General features: G+C 30.1%; 1 protein-coding gene across 3 annotated transcripts in view; it reads right to left on the bottom strand.

Moving 5' to 3' along the window:
• Positions 1–22,904: 22,904 nt before the first annotated feature.
• LOC129976722 (retinaldehyde-binding protein 1-like) overlaps positions 22,905–26,410 on the bottom strand; it is a 43,402-nt gene continuing 39,896 nt past the window's right edge. For all 3 annotated transcript variants that reach the window (XM_056090425.1, XM_056090427.1, XM_056090428.1), the window contains exons 5-6: positions 24,407–24,517; positions 22,905–23,179 (exon numbers count right to left, since the gene is read on the bottom strand). In XM_056090425.1, coding sequence (XP_055946400.1) covers positions 23,012–23,179; positions 24,407–24,517 — 279 coding nt within the window. In that variant the 3' untranslated portion in view covers positions 22,905–23,011. The remainder of the gene's footprint in view (positions 23,180–24,406; positions 24,518–26,410) is intronic.

Below are 26,410 nucleotides of genomic sequence, written 5' to 3'. Positions count from 1 at the left end.
TTTCAATTCATTTATTTTGAAAACGGTTTCGATGATAAATATATTTGTCGTCAACACTTTAAAATATTCTTTAAATTGTGAATAGAAATTTCATGAATAAAATTTATAAAGTTTTTCTTAATATCTTATTTTTTAATATCACAATAACGTGCTATACTGCTTCACTAAACGAGACAGTAGAGGGAGCCACATAAGCTTGCGGACTGCACTCACCTTCGAAGGTTTACCGTCACCCTCCTTGCATGACCCTTATGAATGTCATATGTTAAGGGATGTTGATAAGGGTAGAAGAGCGGAAAAGAAGCGGCTATACTGGCCAGAACTAGATGGAGGAAATTTTTTTAAGTATGGAACAAAAATATTGGTATGTACTTCAGATAATTGACTTATCCGATACAGTGAGAAACTAATTTGTCGATAAAATGAGATAAAAAAAAAGAAATAGAAAAATTAAAAACTTTTTTACAGAAATGAATTCATGCTTGAAATGAGTTAAGTTAAATACCGCTTCTTTTAAATGAACCCTGCTTTCGCCATAATAAACAGGAATACTAGTGTGACATGAAAAAGTGTAAACAAAAACTACTATTTTATGACTGACTATTATTTAGATTTAAAAAAAAATGAATGTATTACGAATTCTATAAATCGAAAGAGTTTTGGCTTCTTAATGAGAACGTTTGTGGATTTAGCGATCATTTTAGCCATATATTGGCGATTGGCAACGTGAAATTTCTATTCTTCCCCAGAAAATTCCGAGGATATATACTTTGGACATTTTATTGGCCGATAGATGGACGCTAAAATTTAACATGAAATTATAGTTGTAGTTGCAGCATACCGAAATTCATCGATTTCAAGCATTACTTTTATGGGTTATTGCCTTTACATTCAAGCGAATGTACAGACCGACAGATCAGACCGTTCGACATATTAGGTTCATTTTGCGATGTATCTATATTTTAGATGTAAAACCTGTGTACGAAATTTAATTCATCTAGCTCACTGAGTCTTGTAGTTATAGAATTCCCCTGTACTGAAAATTCCATCCAGATATAGATAAATTTGATAGAAATCTACTATAGATATATCCATATAGATAAATTTGACAGAAATCTACTATAGATATATCCATATAGATAATTTATATCAAATATATCTATATTCATATAGATGAATTTGATAGAAATCTACAAGTTTGGTCTGAATTTTATGCAACGAATTTCAGCCGTCTAGCTCAAAGCATTTTTGAGTTATTGTTTCACAAACAAACATAATGCCAAAAATATGCTTTACGAACTCAGGAAGATCTGAAACACTAAGATTCATCTGAATCTCGAGTTCGAATTTTTTGACCAGCTCAATACTTTGCAAAAAAGTAAAAATAATACACATCTGAAGTCAGGAGGAGACAACGCGAATATTATCAGTACAAATAATAGAAAGATCCAAAATGCAAGAGAATATGTTTCGAGTTACAAGACAGTCTTCTACCGTGCTTTACTGTGTATGCAATAAAAACATTTTTTATTGACCTTCTTTATCTTTCATTCACAGATTAAAACAATAACTAAATGAAAACTAAAGTTGAATCGATGTTAATCTATATCTATATCTATACTTATAAATAAAGCTCAATGTGTGTGTGTGTGTGTGTGTTGGCGCTCTGCAGGCCAGGTCATTTGACATACAGCTACCAAATTTGGTACATGTATACCTTAGAGGTCGGGAATGTGCACCTGGGGTCCCTTTTTTTAATTTTTAATTAGAATTTTAATTATTAATAAAAAACTAACTTTCCCGCCAAAAAAATCTTCCATTTTCCCCACCGCCAAATGAGTAAGACTTCTGTTTTTTTCTCCCAACAGTAATGAGGCTAGGGCTAACATTTTTCGGCCGATTATTTCAAACGATTCTGTTTATTTTCTTAATATTTTATGCATTTAAAATTAAACATTGTTAATTAATCCATGTTTCAGATTCATTCTGAAGTACTTTTGAATTAAAATAACACAGAATAAAGAAAATTAAAAATGTATAATCTGCATAGCGTTACCCCAACTGGCGTAGAAAAATTCAAGCATGCGCATTGTGTTCTGATTGTTGCCATGACAACCATTATCAACGGATGATTTAAATTATTTTTAGGTTAGTTGCATGGTTTTGTAATTAAATTGTATTTATGTTAGTTATATATTCTTTTGTATATGCTTATAGTTTTAAGTACATCGTTTTTTAAGTAATTTTTTAAACATGTTTTCGACCGATTATTTTAAACGATTCATTTTATTTTTTTAGTGTTTGATGCATATAAAATTAAACATTGTTAATGAATCGATCTGTTCATGATGAATCTGAGTAAATTTTGTTGACAAATTCTTGAGATATTACATAAATTAAGAAAGATATTCTTTAGTGTCCATAAAGTTTAAACGCTCAGTGACTATGTTGTCAGTAATCATATTATTAAAAAAATGCTTTGTTTCGGTAAAAAATATTATTATATTAATTGCAGATTAATCATTTACACTTTCATTTAAAGCATAAATTCTACGAGAGGTAATAGAAAATTAGAGGGATACATATAACGTTATGACTGAAGGCCTTTATAATATTATGAGTGAATTATATGACTATCAAAATTTGAAGTTTTAAAATATTTTGATGAAGAATCTATTAAAGTTGGAACTGCGTAAATTATTCAATGGTACGACCGGAGTTTAACCCCCTGCTTGCCGCAATTTTTAAAAATCGCCAACAATGGCCTTGCGAAATGTTCAAAAGCAAAGGAGCAGATGTTCAATTATAGTGCATAATAAAGATTGCCAGCTTTGGCGCGTTATCGCAACTTGGCAAAGAAGGGGGTTACACTCCGGTTCAGCCTATTTAATTATTAAAATTTAAACGAACATTAAGATTGGCGAACCGGCTGGTCGCCAAAGGCGGCTAGTGTTACATAAAACAGGATACCTACGGCTACAATAAAAATGCAGAAAAGCTTTTAATCATATAATAGAAAAATAGATCCGAGACAAAACATTTTCTAATATACGAATCGTAAAAATTGAAGAAACTTAAATAATTTACTACTGCATGCTAAAATTATTTATTTCTAGAGTGAATTTTAGAAACACATTTACTGGTAGACTTGTCTATAAAATATGTAAATTAAAAAAAAGTCGTATCTGATAATAATCCTTTCCTTTCACTTCATTTAATATTTAGCTCAAATAATGTTAAGTACAGTATTAAGATCGATTTGCAAATAACTTCGAATCACACAAAAGTTAATGCACAGATTGAGGATTTGAAGTTTGTGCAGTCTTAAATATCCGATTAGGTTAAAAAATAAATTTAGATGAAAATTTGTATTTATTTAAAAAATAAGCAAGTTTTTATTTCCAGTGATATTTTTATTTTGTATCTATGTCAATTAGAAGCCAAGTAATAGCAAACTATTTATATGTAAATGATACTTATTTATAAGCATTAAAAAAAAACAACCTTACATGCATTTTCTGAAGAACGCGTGTTTTTCATAATTCTACTGCACGAGAATCGTCATATTTCAAAAAAAAAAAAAAAAAAAATAACCGAGATTTCTTAATGAAATTTATAATTAGAGCTCGTTATTTTTTACAGAATGTAATGAATTAATGATTTGATGCTCTAGAAGCGTATTTGCGATTGTTTAATGCAAATATTGTTGAAAAAAAATTCCAAAATTTCATTTTATATATTACACATAAAAATTTTATTTTTGAATATAATTCTTAGTTAAGAATTAATTACACTCTAAGATATGTTACATATGAAAAACTGCAACAATTTTTTTTTAGAATAATATAGTTTTTGTAAATAAATGCTAAACTTTACATCAGAATATGCTGTTTCTTTACAAGCTACATATATATTTAAATAATTTCACTTTTGTTCATCACTTTACCTTTATATTAATAAAAAACATCATATAAACATTAAATTTAAAAAAAATATCTTCTGAACCTAGTCAAATATCTTAAAGAATAGAGGATTTCTAACAAACTATCTTACAATAATGCAATACATACCTTATATCTGAATCATGATGTTGAAGTTTTGCTTCACAATTTGTTTGTAATTTGCAAAAGACGGCAAATGAGAGATAAGAAAATGAGATAAAAACCTTTTTGAGATAATTATATTAACGAGAGCAATAATACCATGCAGGTTTAGTTTAGCCGATTAACCACACTGAAATATTAAAGGGAGTACGTCGACCGTTTTGAATTCAAAGGGCATTTCAAAATAGTGTAATGATGTATGTTTTATTTTGTGCCAAAAAATGTTAAGGGAACTGTAAAATAAACCAACAAAAAAAAAAAATGAAATATTATTTTTTATTGCCTTACCACCAAAATACACGCTTGTATTCAACTAAAATGGCAACATGAAATGTATCGTTCAATAAAAAGAATATTTAAAGGGTTTAGAGGAATAAATATATTTTTAATGACCTTTTCTCAAAACTGTGCTCTCATTTGATTCAAATATCTTTCACGTGTTCAAGATGAGTTGATTTGTTTTAAAATTGCATAACATTCTTGAGAATAATATTAGTTAAACATTAAAAGCTCGCATTCTATGCTTTGAACTATTTTGGATAGTGAATATTTCATTTTAGTTCAGCAAAACAAAATACTTATGAAAATTCTTGGCGCAGCTTGGCCAGTATAGGCCCTTGCTCCATAAAAATAAATCAATTAATCTATGAAAATATTCCTAAAAAATTAACTTTTAATTGTAATTAGAAATTTATAACCACTTTTTTTCCAAATAAATTTATATGAAACAATACTAAAAGAATAATAGAAAAAAAATTTAAAAAAAAAAAGTCGCTTGAAATATTTTGAAAAATATATGCTTATTATTTTTTTTAAAAAATAATATATTTCTCTCTAAATAGATTTTTAAAAGCTATTTAATGTATTTATATCTTAATACATATACATACAAATTTCATAACTGTCTTTTTAAATTAGTTTTTATACATATGCATAATAATTCGCAGATTTTATTAATTTAGTTATATTAACGTCCCGTTTTAACTAGGGCTACTTTGGGCGGAGCTCGCATTTTTAAACCTCGGTCGGGTGACGAGGAATACCTGATCTGATCTGAAATATACTTCAAGAATTTGGAAACTTTTTTTCATAGAATTAAATTAAAAGAAGTAACTTATCAGCCAGTGCCACAATTATTAAAAAAATTTTTAAAATGGGAGTAGAACTCCAATTAAAATATTTATTTTTATGCAAAATAATTCAAAAAAGTTAAATTAAGTTATTTTTATATTATTTTGAATGTAAACGACGTCTGCGAGATTAGAATACTAAACCTTTTAAAAAATGAAACAAAGAATTCGGCGCTACACTTCAATACTTTTAATTTTTCAATATTTTTAATTTTTTTTAATTTCAATATTTTTATGAAATTTATATTTGTTCTGGAACTCAGTACGATTACAGTGAAGATACAGAAAACTGATCGATATATAAAATGATGATATTGGCAATTACTATTTATCATACAGCACAAAAAGTACTTTGCGCAGTGTTAAGTTTAATAAAAATAGCAGTGAAACTCAAATAAACAAAAATAAGCCTAAGGTTAAGCCTCATATATCGCACTGTAACTACTTCAGTTCTGCTGATCATCGCTCTGGCATAAAAATAAACATATGAAATTGATTCTAAATTAAAAACTGGAATATTTAGTAAAATGTATAATATTTAGTAGTAGTTAGTAGCCAAAGTAAAAAAATGAAAGGAAGCCGACGTAATTACAGATTTATTGTCGAGTTTAAAACAATTTCTATTTATCTAGGCTATTAATAATAATAAAATAAGTGTCACTGTGTGCATGTCTATATGCTGGCATTTTACAAGTGATATCAAGAATTTTTAAATTTAGTACAAATAAATGTGAAAGATAGAAATGTACATCTATTTACATTCAGAGCTATAAATAAATCTGAATACATCATAAAGAACTGTTTTGAATCTTAAGTGCGAAGCCAAAACAGTATCCAAGTCAAACTGCATAAAATAATTAATAAGTACTTGTATTTTCTATATTGTTCAAAGAACAGTTTCATCTGAAATGAAAATTAAGGTACTTTTCCGTTAGCCGGGCGCAAGTGAAAAATCGCCAAATTCCTTAATCCAAATTCGCGTTTGGTTCACAATCCGATAGCCGGACGCAGTCGAAAAATCGCCAAATAATGTAGAATTCCGCCAAATTTCTTATGCCAAATTCGCGTTTGGTTCACAATCGGCGACATTTGCGCCCGGCTAACGGAAAAGTATCAAAATTAATTATCAGGAACTAACCAACAAAATCAGCTGCAATATAATTACTTTGTAGGCATATTAAAGTAAGGAATTTGCTGAAAACTTACAGTGGATTCTGTTTGATAGATTAAAATTTAATCTTGGCAGGTTGCAAGGCAAAGATAGTTTCCCTATTATCGAAGTTGATATTTTCAAATTCCATTAAAGCCTTAGATAAAAACACACTATTGCATATTGAAGCAACAGCAACGATCTACTGTTGTCGAATAATTTAGCATTTATTGCAAAATGGATAAAATTAATGTTTCAAAATAATAAAAGTAAAACACAAATAGGTTTATTTTAATATTTAAAATATATTATTGAAAAGTTTCAAACTTTTTAAAGCAAATGCCAAAAGATTCCATCAGCCGACAAGAACAAAAAAATTTATCGTCTGCTCTTTAAATACATTTCAATAAATTCATTATCGTTTGCAATTCTTCTTTCAATTCAACGCAGATAATAGTTATTTATGATTAAAATTTAGAAATTATCGGTTGATTTTTAAATTATACAGAAAAAAAATATCGTCTAATTTTCTTAATTCATTTTTTAATTTGTATCGTAATCTTTTGTATTTTGAATATTTCAATTCTAATTATTAATTGAGATAAGAGTGAATATATAATCTGTTTTTTAAACAACATTAAAAAAATACTTTTCGATACATATTAGAATACTTTTTTTTCGATACTTATGTATTAACTGTATGTTATGGACAAATGTTCAACTTAAGCCCCTTTGATATACAAATTCAGAAAACTAACATTTCATTTTTAAGATTAATCTCTAGTTAGAATATGCATAACATCTTTGACGATGTTTTGGCAATTAATCGCTGGCATGCGATTACCATATTTGTATTAACGATATAAAAGTTATCTTTTTTTATACATTATACTGACAATAATGTAGCAGATATCAAAACTAAAAGATAACGAAATTAATAAACGCTCTGGTACAATATTTAGAAAATGCATTTAAATAACAAAATGTATGCTTATTGTATAAAATATATAAATGTTTACACAAAATTAAGTAAAATTCTAGTTAATATTATTCTTACCTCACCAACAATACCAATAATTCCAAGCCGCCAATCAAGATGGCTCACTCGATAAACAATACTGTAAAACAATTACGATTACCAGCATTTTTCATAAAATTTATTGATTATAATTGTTTTATCTTTGTTTGGGGCGTTTCCACTTTGTTTCTGCTAATCTTTTGGTTTGTTTTACTCTTTTCTTCCTTTCAGGGGTTTTTATGTCACCATTAATCGGTGGAATGCGCGTGGCATTAAATCTAAAACGCCTTGGCTAGAAAAAATTCTTGTTTTATAAGAAACTTTCTTGGAATAGTCTGATCATTTCATTTTCCAAATAAAATTTTTTTTCGAAAGATAGGTCTATCAATCTTGGTAAAAGTGGTAACATTACAATTAATTCATTCAATTAATTGTCCTCATGGCAATTAATTCTAAAATCCCATGTCAGACAAATGAGCTGTTTACAGGCAATAGATATCGAAGCGATAGCAATTAAGATTTTTCTTCAAAAATTCTACCTGACATAGTTAACATAGTATCGTACTCGCCGAGAGGCTTTTTTACTGAGGAATGGTTTGACAAACTTTCTTCCTTATTATGTGGATCTTATTAATTCTTGGAGATTTCAATATCAAGCATTCAGCACCTAGATGAAATGATATTAGTAATTACTAAAACCCCAACCCACTTCATTTCAACTTCTAATAATCTTCTTAATCCCCGCATATCATCTCCTGATATTTTTGTCAAAATGACTCTTCAAGTTTATTTGGATTCCTTTGATAGTGATCATTTTCTCATCAATGCGGATATTAAAGATATAAATAAAAAACTAAATTTGATGAAATAAATTCATTGAGAGAATGTTGTTAAAATACTTCACAGTTCTTTAGACACTCTAACTTCTCTAACTCTTTTCAAGTCCCACTCTTTCAACAAGTTTTGTTATGATTTCATAAGGAATAATTCAGCTGTGCAATAGTGTAAAACAAAAGAGTAAGCGCATTCCCGTTGTCTTGAAAGTTATGCAGAAAAGATTTCTTGTTTGCTTGGAAGCCAAGAAAAGTAGACGTTCATGTAGAGTGTGAGCGATCGGAAGCAGAGGAAAACCAGAGCAAATTTATTTTAACCATCACGTGAAGACCCAGCGAGTTTCTTGCGAAATTAGTAATTTATGAAGAAAATAGTTTTTATTGTCTTTAAGAAATATTCGTAACCATGATATGGAATTGCTTATCGGGGGAATTCATTTTGCTTCAAATCGTTTGTTCAAATATCACTTTGATTTCCTGAGAAAGAAGACTTAACATCATCTAAGAGCTGTATGAACAATAGTTGGCAACTTTTTTACCATTTTTCAAAACTGGTAAACTCATTAATTAAAAGTAAATTAGAATACGGCAACCACATTCTCTATGCTTGCTCAAACTCAAGTTTTCTTCTTCTGGAAATTATATAGCGATCCGCACTTCAACTTGAAACTAGATTATCAAAATGGACACCAATTCTCCTTTTTTATCGAGAAGCCGGTCAAATTCCTTATAATAATAAATTTGTTTATCAATATAAAAGTCAGTTTCATGGTAAATATTTTTTGGATGAAAAATACCTATTAAATATCATTAAATGCTCTCGGTGAAAAATTTTAAAGAAAAGCCTGCTACCCAAAAAACAAAACTTCACAAATCTTAAGTGGTTAAGGATATTTAATTTTCAGAGAATAAATCATGTAATGAATGTTCATGTAATGAATTTGAATGTATTATTGTTACGACGAAAATACAATTCTAGAAAATAATTTAGTTTATTTTCAAAGGTTAAATACAAACGAAACGAACACGCACTTTCACTTCCAAGATAAAGATATAGTAAAATACACTCAAGCTACTCGAATGTCTGAATTTTTATTTTCTTGTGTACGTATTATAGAGAAAGTATAATAATCGTCAAACAATTCGAATTCGAGATTTTCACAAACTGCCAAGTTTTAGACCTCCCTAAATACAAAAAACACATTTTTGGAAAATGTCCATCTGTCAGTTTGTGAAAAAAATAAATCCCAAACGCTTTGAGCTAAACGGTTGAAATTTGGTATACGGTCAAATTTGCAGATTTCTGTTAAATTCGGAGCAAAATCTATTCAGAGGAACTTCGTCTGTCCGGCAGTTCTAATATAATTTGACACGATAACTACAGAAAGAAGAGAGCTAGATAGATACGATTCGGTTCGCTGATTTAGCATCCATAATGTGGACACTAATCAAATTTTGAGCCAAATATTACAACGGATTTATTTTTTGTCGATTTGTACTTGCAGGAATATATAAATGAGATAGTTCATAAACGTAGTTACTTAAATATATCAAATTCGGTATGGGATCTTGTGATTACAAGTATATCTTTGTATCAATTTTTTATTCCAATAGGTTAGGAAAAAACGTGTCTAAAGTATACAAATTAGGTTTTTGGATACTATTAAAGGCATTCCAGAGATCAATCACCAAAATAACTGGCCAAGGAAGACATGATTGATTCAGTAAAAATGCTAAATTCACACCAAAATTTAATATTTCATAACTATTGTACGCCAGTGCCAAGCAAGGCGTTCTCTGCCATGACAAGTGTATTAAAGTATGTGAGTAAGTTTTGTTGTGACCACTTCCGTTGGTTTTAAAGGTGTCTTTTTACACAACATTGCCAATGAATATTTCTCCTCCTATTTTATATTTAATTAGTTTTATTATTTTAATTAAGGAACTTTTTATTTCATTAGTTTTCTTAAAACTATCAAACTTTAATCGATTCTTTGAGTTTTCTTTGTTTGAATTGCAATAGTGTGAATAAAAATCATTGTTTGAATATAAATCATGCTAAAAGTAGCCGATGTCAGAGATAAAAAATCAATTTTCAGTCCTTAACTTCAAATTATATATATATATAAAAAATTAGTACGAAAGTTTGTCATTTAATTCGGATGCTAATTCAACCAATTTGATTTATTTTTCTATCATCAACTGAAAGGAAGTTATGGGGAAATAAAAATTGCAATCCGTCATCATTTTCATTTTCTTTCAGCTAGATGGGCCCTCTAAGAACTCATCCAATATTTTTACTTTCCTTATAACATATTTCAAATCCGTCAAAATTCAATTAAAATTATTTTAATTATCGAATCAACACGATTCCACACATAAGTTTTTGAGCAATAGGTATCTTAGAGTTCTAGGGACCATAATCGATAAAGATCTGCAAATCCTATTTAAAACGCGCCCCAACAAATACCATTAAATCCATTAATATATATGATCTTAGAATGAATACAAATTTTAGTGTGTAACCAGTGGTATATATATATATATATATATATATATATATATATATATATATATATATATATATATATATATATATATATATATATATATATATATACTAGCCGCCTTTGGCGACCAGCCGGTTCGCCAATCTTAATGCTTGTTAAAATTTTAATAATTAAATATTTTATGTAATTCCTACTTTAATAGCTTCTTCGTCAATTATTTTAAAGCTTCAAATTTTGATAGTCATGTAATTCACTCATAATAATATAAAGTCCTTCAGCCATAACATAATATGTATCTCTCTAATTTTCTGTTAGTTCCGGTAGAATTTATGCTTAAAATTAAAATGGAAATGACTAAACTGCAATTAATATAATAATATTTTTTTACTGAAACAAAGCATTTTTTTAATAATATGATTACTGATAATAGAGTCACTGAGAGTTTAAACTTTATGGGCACTAAAGAATATCTTTCTTAATTTATGAAATATCTCAAGAATTTGTCAACAAAAATTTCTCAGATTCATCATGAACAGATCGATTCATTAACAATGTTTAATTTTAAATGCATCAAACTTTAAGAAAATAAAACGAATCGTTTAAAATAATCGGTCGAAAACAGGTTTAAAAAACTACTTAAAAAGCGATGTACTTAAAACTATAAGCATATACAAAAAAATATATAACTAACATAAATACAATTTAATTACAAAAGCATGCAACTAACCTAAAAATAATTTAAATAATTGAAAACAGGTTAAAAAAATCTACTTAAAAAACGATGTACTTAAAACTATAAGCATATACAAAAAATATATAACTAATATAAATACAATTTACTTACAAAAGCATGCAACTAACCTAAAAATAATTTAAATCATCCGTTGATAACGGTTGTCATGGCAACAATCAGAATGCGCATGCGTGAATTTTCTTCGCCAGCTCCGATAACGCAAATGCGTGAATTTTTCTACGCCAGTTGGGGTAACGCTATGCAGATTAGACATTTTTAATTTCCTTTATTCTGTGTTATTTTAATTCAAAAGTACTTCAGAATGAATTTGAAACATGGATTAATTAACAATGTTTCATTTTAAATGCATAAAACATTAAGAAAATAAACAGAATCGTTTGAAATAATCCGCCGAAAAATGTTAACCCTAGCCTCATTACTGTTGGGAGAAAAAAAAATTGAAGTCTTACTCATTTGGCGGTGGGGAAAATAGATTTTCTTGGCGGAAAAGTTGGTGGTGGGGAAAATGGAAGATCTTTTGGCGGGAAAGTTAGTTTTTAATTAATAATTAAAATTCTAATAAAAATTTAAAAAAAAGGGACTCCAGGTGCACATTCCCAACCTCTAAGGTATACATGTACCAAATTTGATAGCTGTATGTCAAATGACCTGGCCTGTAGAGCGCCAACGCACACACACACACACACACACACACACACACACACATTGAGCTTTATTATATATATATATATATATATATATATATATATATATATATATATATATATATATATATATATATATATATGTAATAATACTTTAATTCTAATTTCAATTTAATTAATTTCCAAAACTTTACCTTAATTTAGCCCTTCCTAACTTCATTCTAAAATATTCTCTTATTTCGCGATCCAATTCCACTTTCGGTTTAATTAATCGCTTTGTAAAAATAATGCGCCATTAGTACTACGTATCAAATGAAAGTGATACTTTTGCCCTTGTCTAAGGTCACTCCAGCGGCGCGTGGCCGGAAATCCTTTGTTATATAAGGCAAGTCATCATCTGTTCGTCCCTTTTTTTCGCTCTTCTTACTTCTGCTTTGTACGACGCTGCGTTTTCTTGTATATAATCATGCCTGCCACACACACACACACACACACACACACACACACACACACACACACACACACATATATATATTTATAGTGTCCATTCTCCACACTTGCTTCTAGATTGCACTTTGAGACGGAGTATTTATATAGTTCCCATGATGCCTTTCAGTTAGTAAGACATCACTACTCTGTGATAGTTCGCCAACCAGTTTGAAACTATGTGATATTTTATTCTTCCATGTTAAGTATGTTTGTGTAATTTGACGTTTTGTGTGTCTTGTGATGTGGAATCTAGAAGAAATCTCAATAAAATATGACTCCCAAAAGACGGTGTTTTCATCTGCATAACACCATGATTCTCTCTTCACTGCAAGTGTTTTTTATGTATCTTTTTCTAATAAAATTTGAAGACTAAAATCTATCTGCAAACCATCTTCGCGAACTGAAGAATTAATGTAAAACATTTTGCAATGTTTTCACTTTGATTAGTGTGAAAACACATAAACGTTGAGCTCTAATAAAAATCAATATTTGAATTTTTTTTCTGCTTCTCTTTAATATATAAGTGTTTGGCATTTGTTTTTTTTCTCTGATAACAAAACATATGTATGCTTTCCTCCCATTTAATATTTATAAGAGGATACTACTATTAAAAAGACACTATTGTAAAGAGCTTTTCGAAATTACTCTATGTTATAAAGATTAATGTTTCTAACGCCAGTTTTTTTAACTTCAGAAAAATATTCGAAACATAAAGAAAACTCAAATGCTAAATTCAAAGAAATACTTAGCAAATTATTGAAATCGATTTTTAATTTTCTTAAAGCATTTCATGGTATTATTTGAAAGTGCCCTTTATTGATTTCAAATGAAATCAAGCGGCAATCATATCAGCTTAGTACATTTTAAAAATGAAAGATTATCGATATTTTAAAACCAAAATTCAATGGCTCAAATAATCAATTTTGTGCTACCATGAAATATTCTGTTGATTTTCTTTAGTAAATAGCATCCATTTTATTCTTCAGATTCTGTTTTTTTTTATTTATTCTGTCTTAATAAAAAAAATTCAAATAAAGAAATATGAAAATAAACAATTTTAAAAGTGAATGCATCTGTTGGTTGGGGCTACATTCATTGTTTACAAATCATCTGATATCACTGATTTAAACTAAATCAGAACATTTTGGTCGTTTTAACATACGTAATTTTTAGTGAAGCTTCATTTTATATGTGAAAAATACTAAAAACAGAAAATGGAAAGTCACTGGTCTACTAATTAGAGAATATGAGTTCGTCTTATAGATATTTATTTCTTTTGTTTAATTTTTGTGCAATTTTTCCGCTAGATGGTATTTTAAAGAAGCACAAAAGCCTAGCACTACAGAAAGTGGCTATCGTTTTGCTTAATATTACTTTAGTCTTTTATCAGATATTAACAACAATATATTTCCTAAAATATAAAGGAAACATAGTATTTCTCATGACAAAGATAAGTCTGTGCATCATAGTTTTTGTAATTCGTTTCTGCTTATGTTTTAAAATCAAACGTCTAAAAAATATAGCAAAATTACTGAAGAAATTCGAAGCAAGTTCTGAAATCAAGTTGTGGGTGAAAATTGTCACTTTCTTTTGCGTCGTTACTCACTTATTGCTGCATATATATAAAAGCTTGACAAAGCTACATTTTATGAAAGTGGTAAATTACTTTTTCGGATTTCAATTTCACGATTCCTTTCTTAATCATATCATAAGCGCTCTCTATGAATTTTTCATTCTTTTATTTTGGTTCATGCCTGTTGTTACATTTGCATTCTTTTATATAAATGTATGCTGTGACTTAAAGCACATCATTCTGAAGTTCCAGCAACGCCTTTCCAAGAAGCCTGTAATCAACTACAAAGCACGCCTGCATGATTTATCTGAAATTGCTTTAGTTGTTAAGCAAGTTGATGAAGAACTTGGTTTCCTGGTACTGACAACAATCTTCTATCATTGTTGCATAATGAGTTTTTCAATATATGCTTTGTTCGATACCGGGATGATTCAAAAGAAATTCGTTATCTTTCAGACATTATGGGTTTTCTGTACCACCTTTGGTTTGTTAATTGGCATGACCGCATCGGCCACCGCGGTGGCAGAGGCGGCAGAAGAAATACCATCAATCAAAATTCTAGAAAATGCTGGAGAGTCATTCACAACGAAACAACAATTTGTCTCAACTGTTGAAAGAGGAATATACCTGACAGTGTGGAAAATTATTCCCATAAAAAGAAATTTTATCTTCGGTCTTATTGGTGTTATTTTCACTTACACTTTGATGTTTTACAGCTTAAGTCCAATAAGAGATACGACGTATTTACAGTCGCAGGGTGATCGAAACAATTTTGATCGATATTTAATATGATAATCAGTCAAAATTGACAACATGTTATTTTGGTCGAATAATCTTTTTCAATAGAATGCAATATTAAAACAATCAACAATCAACTGGAGTGGTCTACTCGAAATTTCACCTGATACAGTCTAATAAAGATTTTATTCCTTTTCTATCAGTATGAAACTGGATCTTGGGCTAGAACGCCTTGTTTAGCATTGGCGAATAATTGTTATCTCTGGTACGATTAAAGCATTTTAACTGAATCTTAAAAGCAAACTTTGGCGATTTTTTTATGATTCATGAGATGCTTTTAATACACAAGAATCTTTCCAATCGACGGAAACTACAACTGGACCTAAATTTATAATTGTAGTTACAAAAAAACATAACGAATTTCATTTATTTAAACCATTGCGTAAAGACCGACGCACTGTCAATACCTTACGGAGTTTATACAAAATTTGATTTAGATTTTAGGTTCTAAATCTGTGCATCATATTTCATCTTTTTAGCTCTTTAAGTTTTGTAACAATCGCTTTCATTTGTATTCGAAAAGCTGGACAGAGAGACTTCCTTTAAACGGATTTCGTTCAAAATGGAAATCTGCAAATTTCATGCAAAATTCGTATACCAAACTTCTACATACTGAAAGTATGTTTGAGATATCGAATTCTCAGATAAGCAGACATAATTATAAAAATGACTTTTTCGGACGCAGGAAGGAAGTTCGTTTAAATTTCGGTTTGGAATTTTTTGTCGATTTTAATACTTTCTCTTCTTCTTCTTCGTATACCAGAAAATAAAATCATAGCAAACAGCGATGCTAAACATGGCTTTTTGATTTATGAACTAGAGATTTATGTCTTAGGCAACAATCCGGATAGCATTTGAGAAAATGTCCGAATTTCCATGGATCTGCTTCACTGCGGGTTTTGCAATACCGAGGTATGCGGGTTTTTTGCAGTACCCGGGCAATTCCTCACACCCGAGAAATTTTGCCAGTAATGATACAAACATAAGCTGCTCCTTGATTAAGAATTCACAAAAGCAGTTTGATATCGAGTTCGTCAAGTGGGTAAAGACATGTTGTTGCACGTAATAAAGGGTGTGCCAAAATTAACGAAAGATTTGAATTTGTCACCATTAAACATTTTGACATCTGATAGTTAGGGTTAGTAAAAATGGAACGTTACACGATAGAATAACGTGTTACTCAAGATTTGAATGAAATAAAAACACGGTTTTCTCTAAATTGTACATAGAATAGGGTTATATATGGAACAATACATAGAGCAAATGGCCTCCACTGCTTTGCTGGCACACACGCACTCTTTTGTCAAAATTTTAAATCACAATTTTGCATAAATGTGGCCGAATAGTGTTGAATCAGCATTGAATTTCCTTCTTCAACGCACGCGTGCTTGTAGGTTTGGTGACATAGTCCTTTGACTTCAAATAATCTCATTAAAAGAAATCCAATGATGTTAAATCACACGATCTAGGGTGATAATTCTCAAAATTTCGAACTGTGGCCTCCAGACTTTCATTATTTTTGAAATATTGTTTAATAACACATGAAAACCAACACAACAACACATGAAAACTCGCTCCATTTTTATTGACACTAAACTGTCAACTGTGAAATGGTTTTTTTAAATAGGGTTGCCAACACTTTACTGCAGGAATGATGGCAAATTCAAATCTTGAGTTAATTTTGGAGCATCCTTTATTAAGCAAGATGAATGCGAAAAGAACATGTGAAAGTGTTGGAATAAGTTTCAATGAGAAGCTGTATGTTCTGATTAAGAGACATAAATTTATGAAGAGTGAAGATTACTTGTAGCAGAAAATTAGGAAAGACAAGACATTCATTGTCCACCCGCAGTGCAAAGTAACTTTCCGCGCTCCTGGTAGACTTTGAATGATGTAATCAAAAAAGTTCCAGGCAATTTTTCGTAGTCTTCTGTCTTGAGAAGGTCAAACGGTAAGTCAAAAATGCCCAGAAATGTGAATGTAAAAAATCAAGGAATAAAAGAAAGTGCAGAATGAATCTTTACAAAAAATTATTTCTTTTCTTATTATGTGCAACTGATCATTAATACTATTATTTTTGCCTATAAATAATGTACCATTCTTGGAGATGAAGAAATATTATTTCTTACTAGTAGTTAATGAATCACCTTACTATTAATTAATTACTTTTAATTAATCGCTTTTGGCTAGCTTGTTCACCGGGAACATCTATATGTATAATATCCATTATTTATTTATTTATTTTTTTTTTTTTTGCATAACTTTGATGCTCATAATTTTCGCAAAAATATTTCTAAGCATGAAATTGTGACACACATTTCAGCCGTGCTGTTCTAATAGCCATGCACTTATTTTATTTATTGTGTGCGTGAATTTTCCATATTGAATCAAACCTCATGACATCACAGTGCTATTAAAAATCTAAGTGTCTAAATTATCCATTTAAATAGCACGTTGGTTTTTGCGCTAACATCATTTCCCCTTTTCGAATTCCTCCTGAAAACGGCATAGATTTTCATCCTTAGTTTTCGATATTGTGAAAAAAAAACAACATGTTATTTAATATTTGAGAAATAATGTAGATAAGTTGAATTTCAATACGGCAATGAAATTTATTTTTGAAAATTATGTAAAAAAAATATCAAAAAAAATTCGGAAATTCAAGAAAAGATTGTGTGACATCTAAATTAAAATAGTTTAAAAAACATGTTATGGTTTTAAAATGGTGTAAAAATGGTATAAATGTAAGTTTTGTGCAATTGTTTTTTCGGATAAAAGCCAAAATTTGTTTAATTTCGAATCAATTTAAATTTAATCCTCGTTGCCGGGTGCAATTTCTACAATCGAAAATATACTGGGTAGTTATAATTAAACTTCCCCTATAAATAGCATCATACAACGTAAATGGGTTAACGAATTGCAAAGAAATTTGGTATGAAGACTATACACAAGATGCGCTCACGGAATTTCAAAAAAAAAAAAAAAATAGTTCTGAAATGCTCACCAGAGGGTGCTTTTTCTGGAAAAACATTAAATTTACCACAATGAAGGACCCAAATGGAATACAGATACAATATTAACATTTATTGACTAGTTTCTAATCATCTTGTCATCGAACCGCATTAAATAAATGCAAGGGGAAAAATAACCTTTCGTTGTTTAAAAAAACAAAACAAAAAAAAGCAGTTCAATTTGCAGAAACAAGAACAGATTAGGACGAAATTGTACAAGAGGAGCAGTTGTTAGTCGTGTCTAGAGATGCATAATCCACGATTTTTTGAATAACAAATAATATTGCTATTGTTATTTTTAAATATGCGTTCCAAATATCTGTTATTTCAATCATATTATTAATTAAAATTATTACTTAATATTAAATATAAAATTTATTAATTGTAATTAATACTTAATTTACTAATTTAATTAACGCGTGATTGAATTAATTTATCTGTTTCAGCTTACTTCTTAAATTTTTTTTTCTCAAAACTATTTATTTAATTTATTTATTAGAGTGAACCATTTTCTGGAAAAGATGAGTTAAAAATATATGTCATTTCTTTAAAATGTTTACTTTAGTCCTGTATTCTACTAATAGATGGCGCCAGCAGTAAACAGAGTACATGTAATCAAAGTCAATCATATCACGAGCAATAAAAAATGATCTGTATGGAATAGTGCATCATCAAATACGAATATCGGTCACTCCCGTAAAGTTGAGCGGTGACTTCGCACATTCCAGTGAAGCCTCGCACTTTCCGGTGAAATCACCGCTGCGATAAATTTCAGTGATATGCAATTTAATGATACGATACGATAATTCCAATAACCGGTCCGTTCACTTTTCTATCCAATCACAGATTTCTTTCGAGAGCTTCCATTGAACAGATCGTATCGTCACCGCTCCGGCAAATTTCAGTGATATCGTATCGATGGTTAGTTTCTATCGTGATCCAAAACTTGTAATCGAAATATCATCAGTAAGATCGTATGAAGGATTTGAATCACACCCCTCTTTGAAAAGTATTGATCACTTGTATTTGTGACTTTTTGATATTGGTTACGTAATAACCGCTCTGAAAATATTCGTCATCCCTAATCGTGTCCAGGATGATGTAGGGAAAGATGTTCCATGTGACCACCCTCATTCATCCGCAAAATTTCAAATCGATGGACAGTGTGTTCAACAGCAGATCGTAACTGATGATTTGTGATGCTTCGCACATGAAACGTTATGGAGTTACCAGCTTTCCCCGGTTTTTTTTATTACTCATAATTCTTTTTCTGGATTGTTAATGTTATTTCTGAATTCCGTTTTGGTCTTTTATTGTGATAAATGTAATGTTTTTCCGGAAAAAACGCCCTCTTCTAGACATTTTGGAACTAAAATTTTTTTTCGAAATTCCTTGAGCACATCTCAAATTTTGCTGCAATCCGTTCACCCGTTTCCGTTATAGGATGCTGTTTATAAGGGAAGTTTAATTATAACCACCCTGTATTTCTCCTTAATTTGATAGTTATAGATCACGTGGTCTGGCTAATAGAGTCTTAACTCTCTCAACAGCACATTCTCTCTTATTATTGATAGAAATTAGCTTTAACTATGGAAAACAGTTGATTCGCCGAAAAAATAATTATGTTTAGTTTCAAATTTCAAAAAAGCGTAAATTAATATTCATGGTCCCTCAACGAAATATTTAAAAAAAATCATATTATGATAAATTTAAGCCGAGTTATTTACGAATTCGATTGCCCTCATGTACCATTTGAATATACCTCTTTTTATCAATGTTATATAACATGCAATTATATAATAATTTTTACTTAATGATATGCAACTTTTTTTTTCTTCTTATTTCTTATATTTAAAATATGCAGTTGATTCCTGCATATACAAAATTCTTACGGCGCATTATATGTCTGTATGTCTGACAATGCATATGAAATGAAATAAAACATATTAATATTAAAAGGAAAGACAGTCAATATAATCTTACCGATTGCATTGAATATAGTATATATGCAGGATGTTGCCGAATTCGATCTACAAATTCAGAGAGGTGATAGTAGGCATTAAGGAGATGAAAATTTACCAGAAAAGATAGAGTCGCAGACGTTTATTCGGTGAAAATCGAAAAAACAGACGTCGACAAATCAATGAGCCTGGCGAAGAGAATGGCCTTGTGAATGCAAGGATTAAGAACAAGGTAGTCGAGAAGAAGAAGACATCTCGTATGTAAATTCTCCATGTATTTGAGGAAAATAAAAGTAGCGAGCAAATATTCATTAATGAGCAGTGCAGAATGGATGGTTCACCTTATGTCGCAGCTGTAAAATAATTATTCTATTTTCTTTTATTTTATACTGTGACGGGTTTTGCTTTTAAAATTTAGAATCCCAGGACATTATACTTCTCTGAAACTGACATCTTTTCATCGTATGAACTCCAGTGTTTGTCATTTCCTAATATTTCACGAATGACTTGCCTACCGTAGCTAATAGTTGTCTTTTTACACAGTGAATATTGTGCCAAAATGTTATCTTAAAGAAAACGAAATAATCTTCTTCTTAATTTATCCTGTGACGGGTTTTGCTTTTAAACTTTAGAATCCCAGGACATTATACTTCTCTGAAACTGACATCTTTTCATCGTTTGAACTCCAGTGTTTGTCATTTCCTAATATTTCACGAATGACTTGCCTACCGTAGCTAATAGTTGTCTTTTTACACAGTGAATATTGTGCCAAAATGTTATCTTAACGAAAACGAAATAATCTTCTTCTTAATTTATTAAACTAAATAACTCTCTTATTTTACTTTTTTGTTTACACCGAAATAATCAAGTTTGATAGAAAACTCTTTGTTGAACGTCCTTCCTAATTGAAAACCCTCTCAAACTAAAGTCATAGCGCATTTTATTTCAACTACATCGTGATTATTTTGCGTTTAAAAGGAGTTTCCATTAACCATTAGTACAAATCTTCAGCTCTCTATCATAGCAAGAGCGTTTTCTGCGAATGATATGCTCATCCAAAATTTTCGCGCGGTCCGTTTTCAACGTAGATGTAAAAACGCTTGCTTTTCTAAAAATAAACTGGTATTTATTTTCATTGTATATGCCTTATTGAAAAAATATGATAAAAAACTGGCTATTGTATGTATCTTTTAAACGGACATTTCGATAAATACTTTTCTATAAAATATGCGTTGAATTATTTAATTCTATGTATATCAATTCCAGCATGTTTATTTGGTAGAAATATCTGTTTATAATATGTACTGAATGTCGCTGATCATTCTGATTTCCTTCCTAATGACTTCGGCAATTTTGATTAAAATATAATGTTACGAACCAGTGAGGCGGCTTTCCAGCATAGTTGGTTCCATAGGAGGTCCCGGAGCTTGGCGACAAACTTGGCGACCATTGGTGACTTGGCGACTAATTTGGTGACTTTGGCGCAAAAATAGATTATACCCGAAATATCAAGAATTTTCCTGATCTGTCAAGTAGGAACCGAGTTACGCCTCGAACGTTCCTGATTGGTTGAGAGGCTTCCAGCCCCGCCTCCTGAGACCTATAAAAGGAGCAGCCTGCAGCTTCCGAGTCGTCGTGGATAAGTGGAGTCGAAGCCGACGGTAAAGAACTGGCCTTCCAGAGATAAGCGGAGCAGCGACGGAGTGAAGCTAGTGCTGAACTAAGCTGTGTGCTACTGTCTGCAGTAGAGTCTGTTGTATGCTGCACGTCTCGGCTGAAGATAATCGTCTTCTGTGCTGTATATAGTTGTCGTCTTTGTGCTGTCCTGTGTGTCTTCGTGTAAATAAACGTCGTTGTTTTATTTTCAACTGCCGCCTGCTGATTGAGCGTTCTCCACACCATATAACTCCCACTATCCAAATGAACCCGGAAATTTCGTAACAATAATCACACATATTCGTTACTGATGATTAAAATGACTGTTTGGATAACACCAGCCGTCTCTTTCCTTGGTAATAAAGGGTTGAGATATTGAAATACATATAATCACACATATTCGTTATTTGGTGGAAATATCTGTTTATTGGTGGAAATATCTGTTTATAATATGTACTGAATGTCGCTGATCATTCTGATTTCCTTCCTAATGACTTTGGCAATTTTGATTAAAATATAATCACACATATTCGTTACTGATGATTAAAATGACTGTTTGGATAACACCAGCCGTCTCTTTCCTTGGTAATAAAGGGTTGAGATATTGAAATACATATAACGAAAAGTTCATTTCTACTGGAACGGAATTTGTTTTACATGTTGCATGTTATCAAACTAAAAATAACTCCTTCTAAACAGAATTTTTGAGGATTATAATTTTTTTTCTTACGCCTGTTAAGATTGTTTATTTAGAATGGTACAATAATTTTATGAGCATAGTTTTTACAACAAGAATACTTACTTCTTACAGTAAACATGTTTTTGATTGATTGATCGATTGTATAGATTGCATTCATTAATTCGTACCTTTAACGATTTGATGGTCACGCTTCATTGACCCAAATTTAACAAATAGATCAAATATCTCGAAATTAGAAGCTAGAATTTCACCTTAATACATAATTTTTTACATTGTTTGATCTCTGAGATAATAATTATCTCTTATTAAAAGTCTTGATTGTACGAAATGGTATTATCATCTTCACTTCTTATGAGGAAAAAATATTTTTCAAACATTTTGGAAACTAAAAAATAGTTATCTTTCTAACAAAATTCATTATGCATCCCTCTGAAAAATGTTTACACACCTTCATCTAAGGCTACAAATAAATGTTTACACACCTTCATCTAAGGCTACAAATAAATGTTTACATTCCCAGCATGATAGCAGAAATTGAGAAAAAAAATTGTAACTTATAGAAATTGAAAACAAATTTAAAAATAGTCAAAAACAATTATAACAAATTTATTTTGCAACAAAGTTTATAACAAACACTATAAATAGTAAAGAAATTAGTAACAAATAATATAAAAGTAGAATCTAATAAAAGTTTGGTTGCCCTTTTATGGTATTTGTTTCTTGATTTTTATTAGCTTTTCTGGACCACTCCTTCATGCTATTCAGTTGAAGATCTCCACCATATTCAACAGGTAGCAAAGAGCGCGGGAAATATTCGAGTAATTCTTTTGTACTGGAGTGAAGAAACACCTGTAAAATTGAAAATCAGGCTGTATTAGAAAAATTATTATTGATAAAAAAAACAATTTAAATTGATGATGATGATGTCGCGTCCGCTTTACAACGGAAAGGGGCTGCAATAGCTTCTAATAAATCTTGGAACCAAATTTTATCTATCTAGCTGTCTTCGTTTTGCAATTATCATGCTAAATTTTTTCCGAACAGCCGGACATCCTTTTAACAGATTTTACTCAAAATTTGATAGAAATCTGTAAAGTTAGTGTAAAGACCGTATACCAAATTTCAAACGTCTAGTTCAAAGCGGTTTTTTTTTTTAGTTATTTTTGTCAGAAACGGATATGTGTGTTTCGAACTGAGGGAAGCCTGGAATGCGGAGATTTGTCAAAATCTCTAGTTTCAATTTTTTGAAGATTATTATGCTTATTAAAGTAAAAACGGAAGAAATAATAATAAAAGTGTATCAGTTTGTGATAAATACCGAGTGACCAAAACAGACTGATGGCTTTTAAAAACCCGTAATAATAATAAACGGAATGCTCTAGAAATGTATTGTTTGTGGCCTTACATTTCAGAAATGAGCAATAATTTTATCCCATGAAATTGCAATTTTAATTAACATTGCTATCGACAGCTAACACTTCTGCATCAGGTGTAGTTAAAATGAAATACCAGAGATCTGGAAATTTCATGTCAGACAGAGGCAAGTAGTTGCTGAAAATGTGGGTTACATTGCAAACTCACTTTTACAACAGTTCTTAAAACATTTAAACGAAACATTTTTCATACCAGTTTTTATTTTTTCAGCGTCACCTGTTGGAAGTAACGTTAACTAAATTTGCAATTTGGTGGGATAAAATTTTCTGATTTCCCAAGGTTGGAATTTTCTATCGCATTTCTATCACATTTGCTTTTTTAAAATTCATTTTTGATAATATACCAGTTATATTTGGGACACCAGCATGAAAAATCGAACCTAAAATCTTCAAATCATAACATGAGAATGTTTTTAAGCTTGCTTGTTTTACCTTCGTTTCGCCTCATTGTATCAACTGTGGCATTTTTTACTTGATGATTTCAACATCACACAATTTAGAGAATGAATGATAGATTAAATTATCATCAATTAAAAAAACACACCGATGTTTCGAAATATGTTAAAGCGTCAGTACTGTATAAAAGAGTTAGTAGTTTTGTAATGTAATCTTTTTTATATTGATTTTCAATGATAATACTTACCCTACTTCTTATCTTCGCCGACAAAAATCTCTTGATGATACTCCACACGATTCTCATGACGAACGACTCATTAATGAAGTGAATTTCTTTATATCTTGCTGGAAAACAGTCCTATCAATAGAAAGAAAGATAATATTAAAGGAAAAATTTGAAGGAATAAGGAAAAATTTGAAAAATATTCACAGCATGCGTTAGTTTTCAATATATTTCTATTTTAATCTATACTTATAATAAAGCTCAATGTGTGTGAGTGTATGTGTTGGCGCTCTACAGGTTAGACCGTTTGACCTACAGCTACCAAATTTGGCACATTTATACCTTACAGGTCGGATATGTGCACCTCTGAGCCATTTTTCAAATTTTAAATTAGAATTTTAATTAATTAAAAATCAAGCGAAATGGCGACGTTTTTCCGCTAGAATTTCCGAAACTATTACAGCACAAAATTGACTTTTACATCATATTGAAGTTCAAGAAACAATCTTTTCAATGATACTAATGTTTTAACCAATAAATTAAATTTCTACTTTTGGTGAATTTTTAAAAAAATAATTGAATTACATTTTTTAACAATTTATTTCGTACAAAATAAAAATAAAATTTAAGTTGCACGTTAATGGGGAAAAAAATTAAGTTTTACAAAGGCATTGCCATCATATTGACGCAAGCTCAAATTAAAAAATAAATTAACCCTTATTCCAAATTAAAAAATAAAACTGTAATTTTCCGCACGTGTCTGTATGAAATGAAATAAATATGAAACACATTTTTTTGAAAAGTAAATTCAAGGAATTATTTTCTATGATCTTTTACAATACCTATATTACTAATTCAATGACACTGATTTATTTAAGGAATATGTCTAGGGAGTGCAATACCGGTATACCGGGATACCGAATACCGGTATTTTGAGCCATTTGTACAATTTTGTAATACTGGTATTCACAAGTTTAAATACCGGTCTTTCGGTATTTACAAGAAATTTTTAAAATTGACTCCACTATATGTTCAGGGATCACGAACATTGCAAAATAGTATACGTTTTTGTTTTTATCTCCCTAACGGGCGAAATTAATTAGCTAATTAATGGCTTAATTAATTGCTTAAATCTGAATTAACGAAACATGGATAATCCCTGAAAGAAAATATTGTATCCATAACGACTGACGGGGCAACAATTATGAAAAAAGTTGGAAAGTTGATTGGTGCAAATCAGCAGTTGTGCTATGCACATGGAATTCAATTAGGAGTAATAGATGTAATATACCAAAAAAATAAAGAACAGAAGAATCCAAATACTGTGGATATAGAGACTTCGGATTCCAACTTTGAAAAGAATAAGAGTGAGAGTGATATTGACACTGAAGATAATGACAATGTAATTGTTGAAGAAGATATTGCTAATGAAGATGAAATAGTAACCTATCAAGAATTGCTTCCTATAATTTATAAAGTTCGAAAAAATGTTGATATTTAAACGTTTCCCTATAAAAAGAATATATAACTAAAATATATTCTTACTGAAAATAAAACAGAATATATGTTAATATTAAATTCTAAAACACGTTGGAACAGTTTACTCCTTATGATGGAACGATTTTTGAAACTGAGAAATCCAATCTAAAAAGCAATAATCGACTTAAGCCTGTAAATTAATTTTTCAAATAATGAATTCGAGTTAATATCCAGAACTATATCAGCTCTACTTCCAATAAAACTGACTATTGAGGCATTATGTCGGAGACATTCTAATTTATTAACAGTTAATGTAACAATAAATTTCATGTTGCAGTCACTGAAAGAACAGCACACATCACTATCTGAAGAATTATATATTACATTGAAAAATCGCACAGAAGATAGGCATACGGAAATAGAAAATGTCTTACGGTATTTACATAATTATAATGATTTTAAAAATGAAAATGAGAAAGAAGAAATGAAAATAACCAATTCAAATCTGATTAAGTTTATGGTAAATTTTCTTAAAATTGTTTACCCACA

This window comes from Argiope bruennichi, chromosome 7 (genome assembly GCF_947563725.1).
Source record: "Argiope bruennichi chromosome 7, qqArgBrue1.1, whole genome shotgun sequence".
NCBI classification, from domain to species: domain Eukaryota; kingdom Metazoa; phylum Arthropoda; class Arachnida; order Araneae; family Araneidae; genus Argiope; species Argiope bruennichi.
The sequence above is the reverse complement of the archived record's forward strand: the minus strand, read 5'-3'. Positions and strand labels throughout refer to the sequence as shown.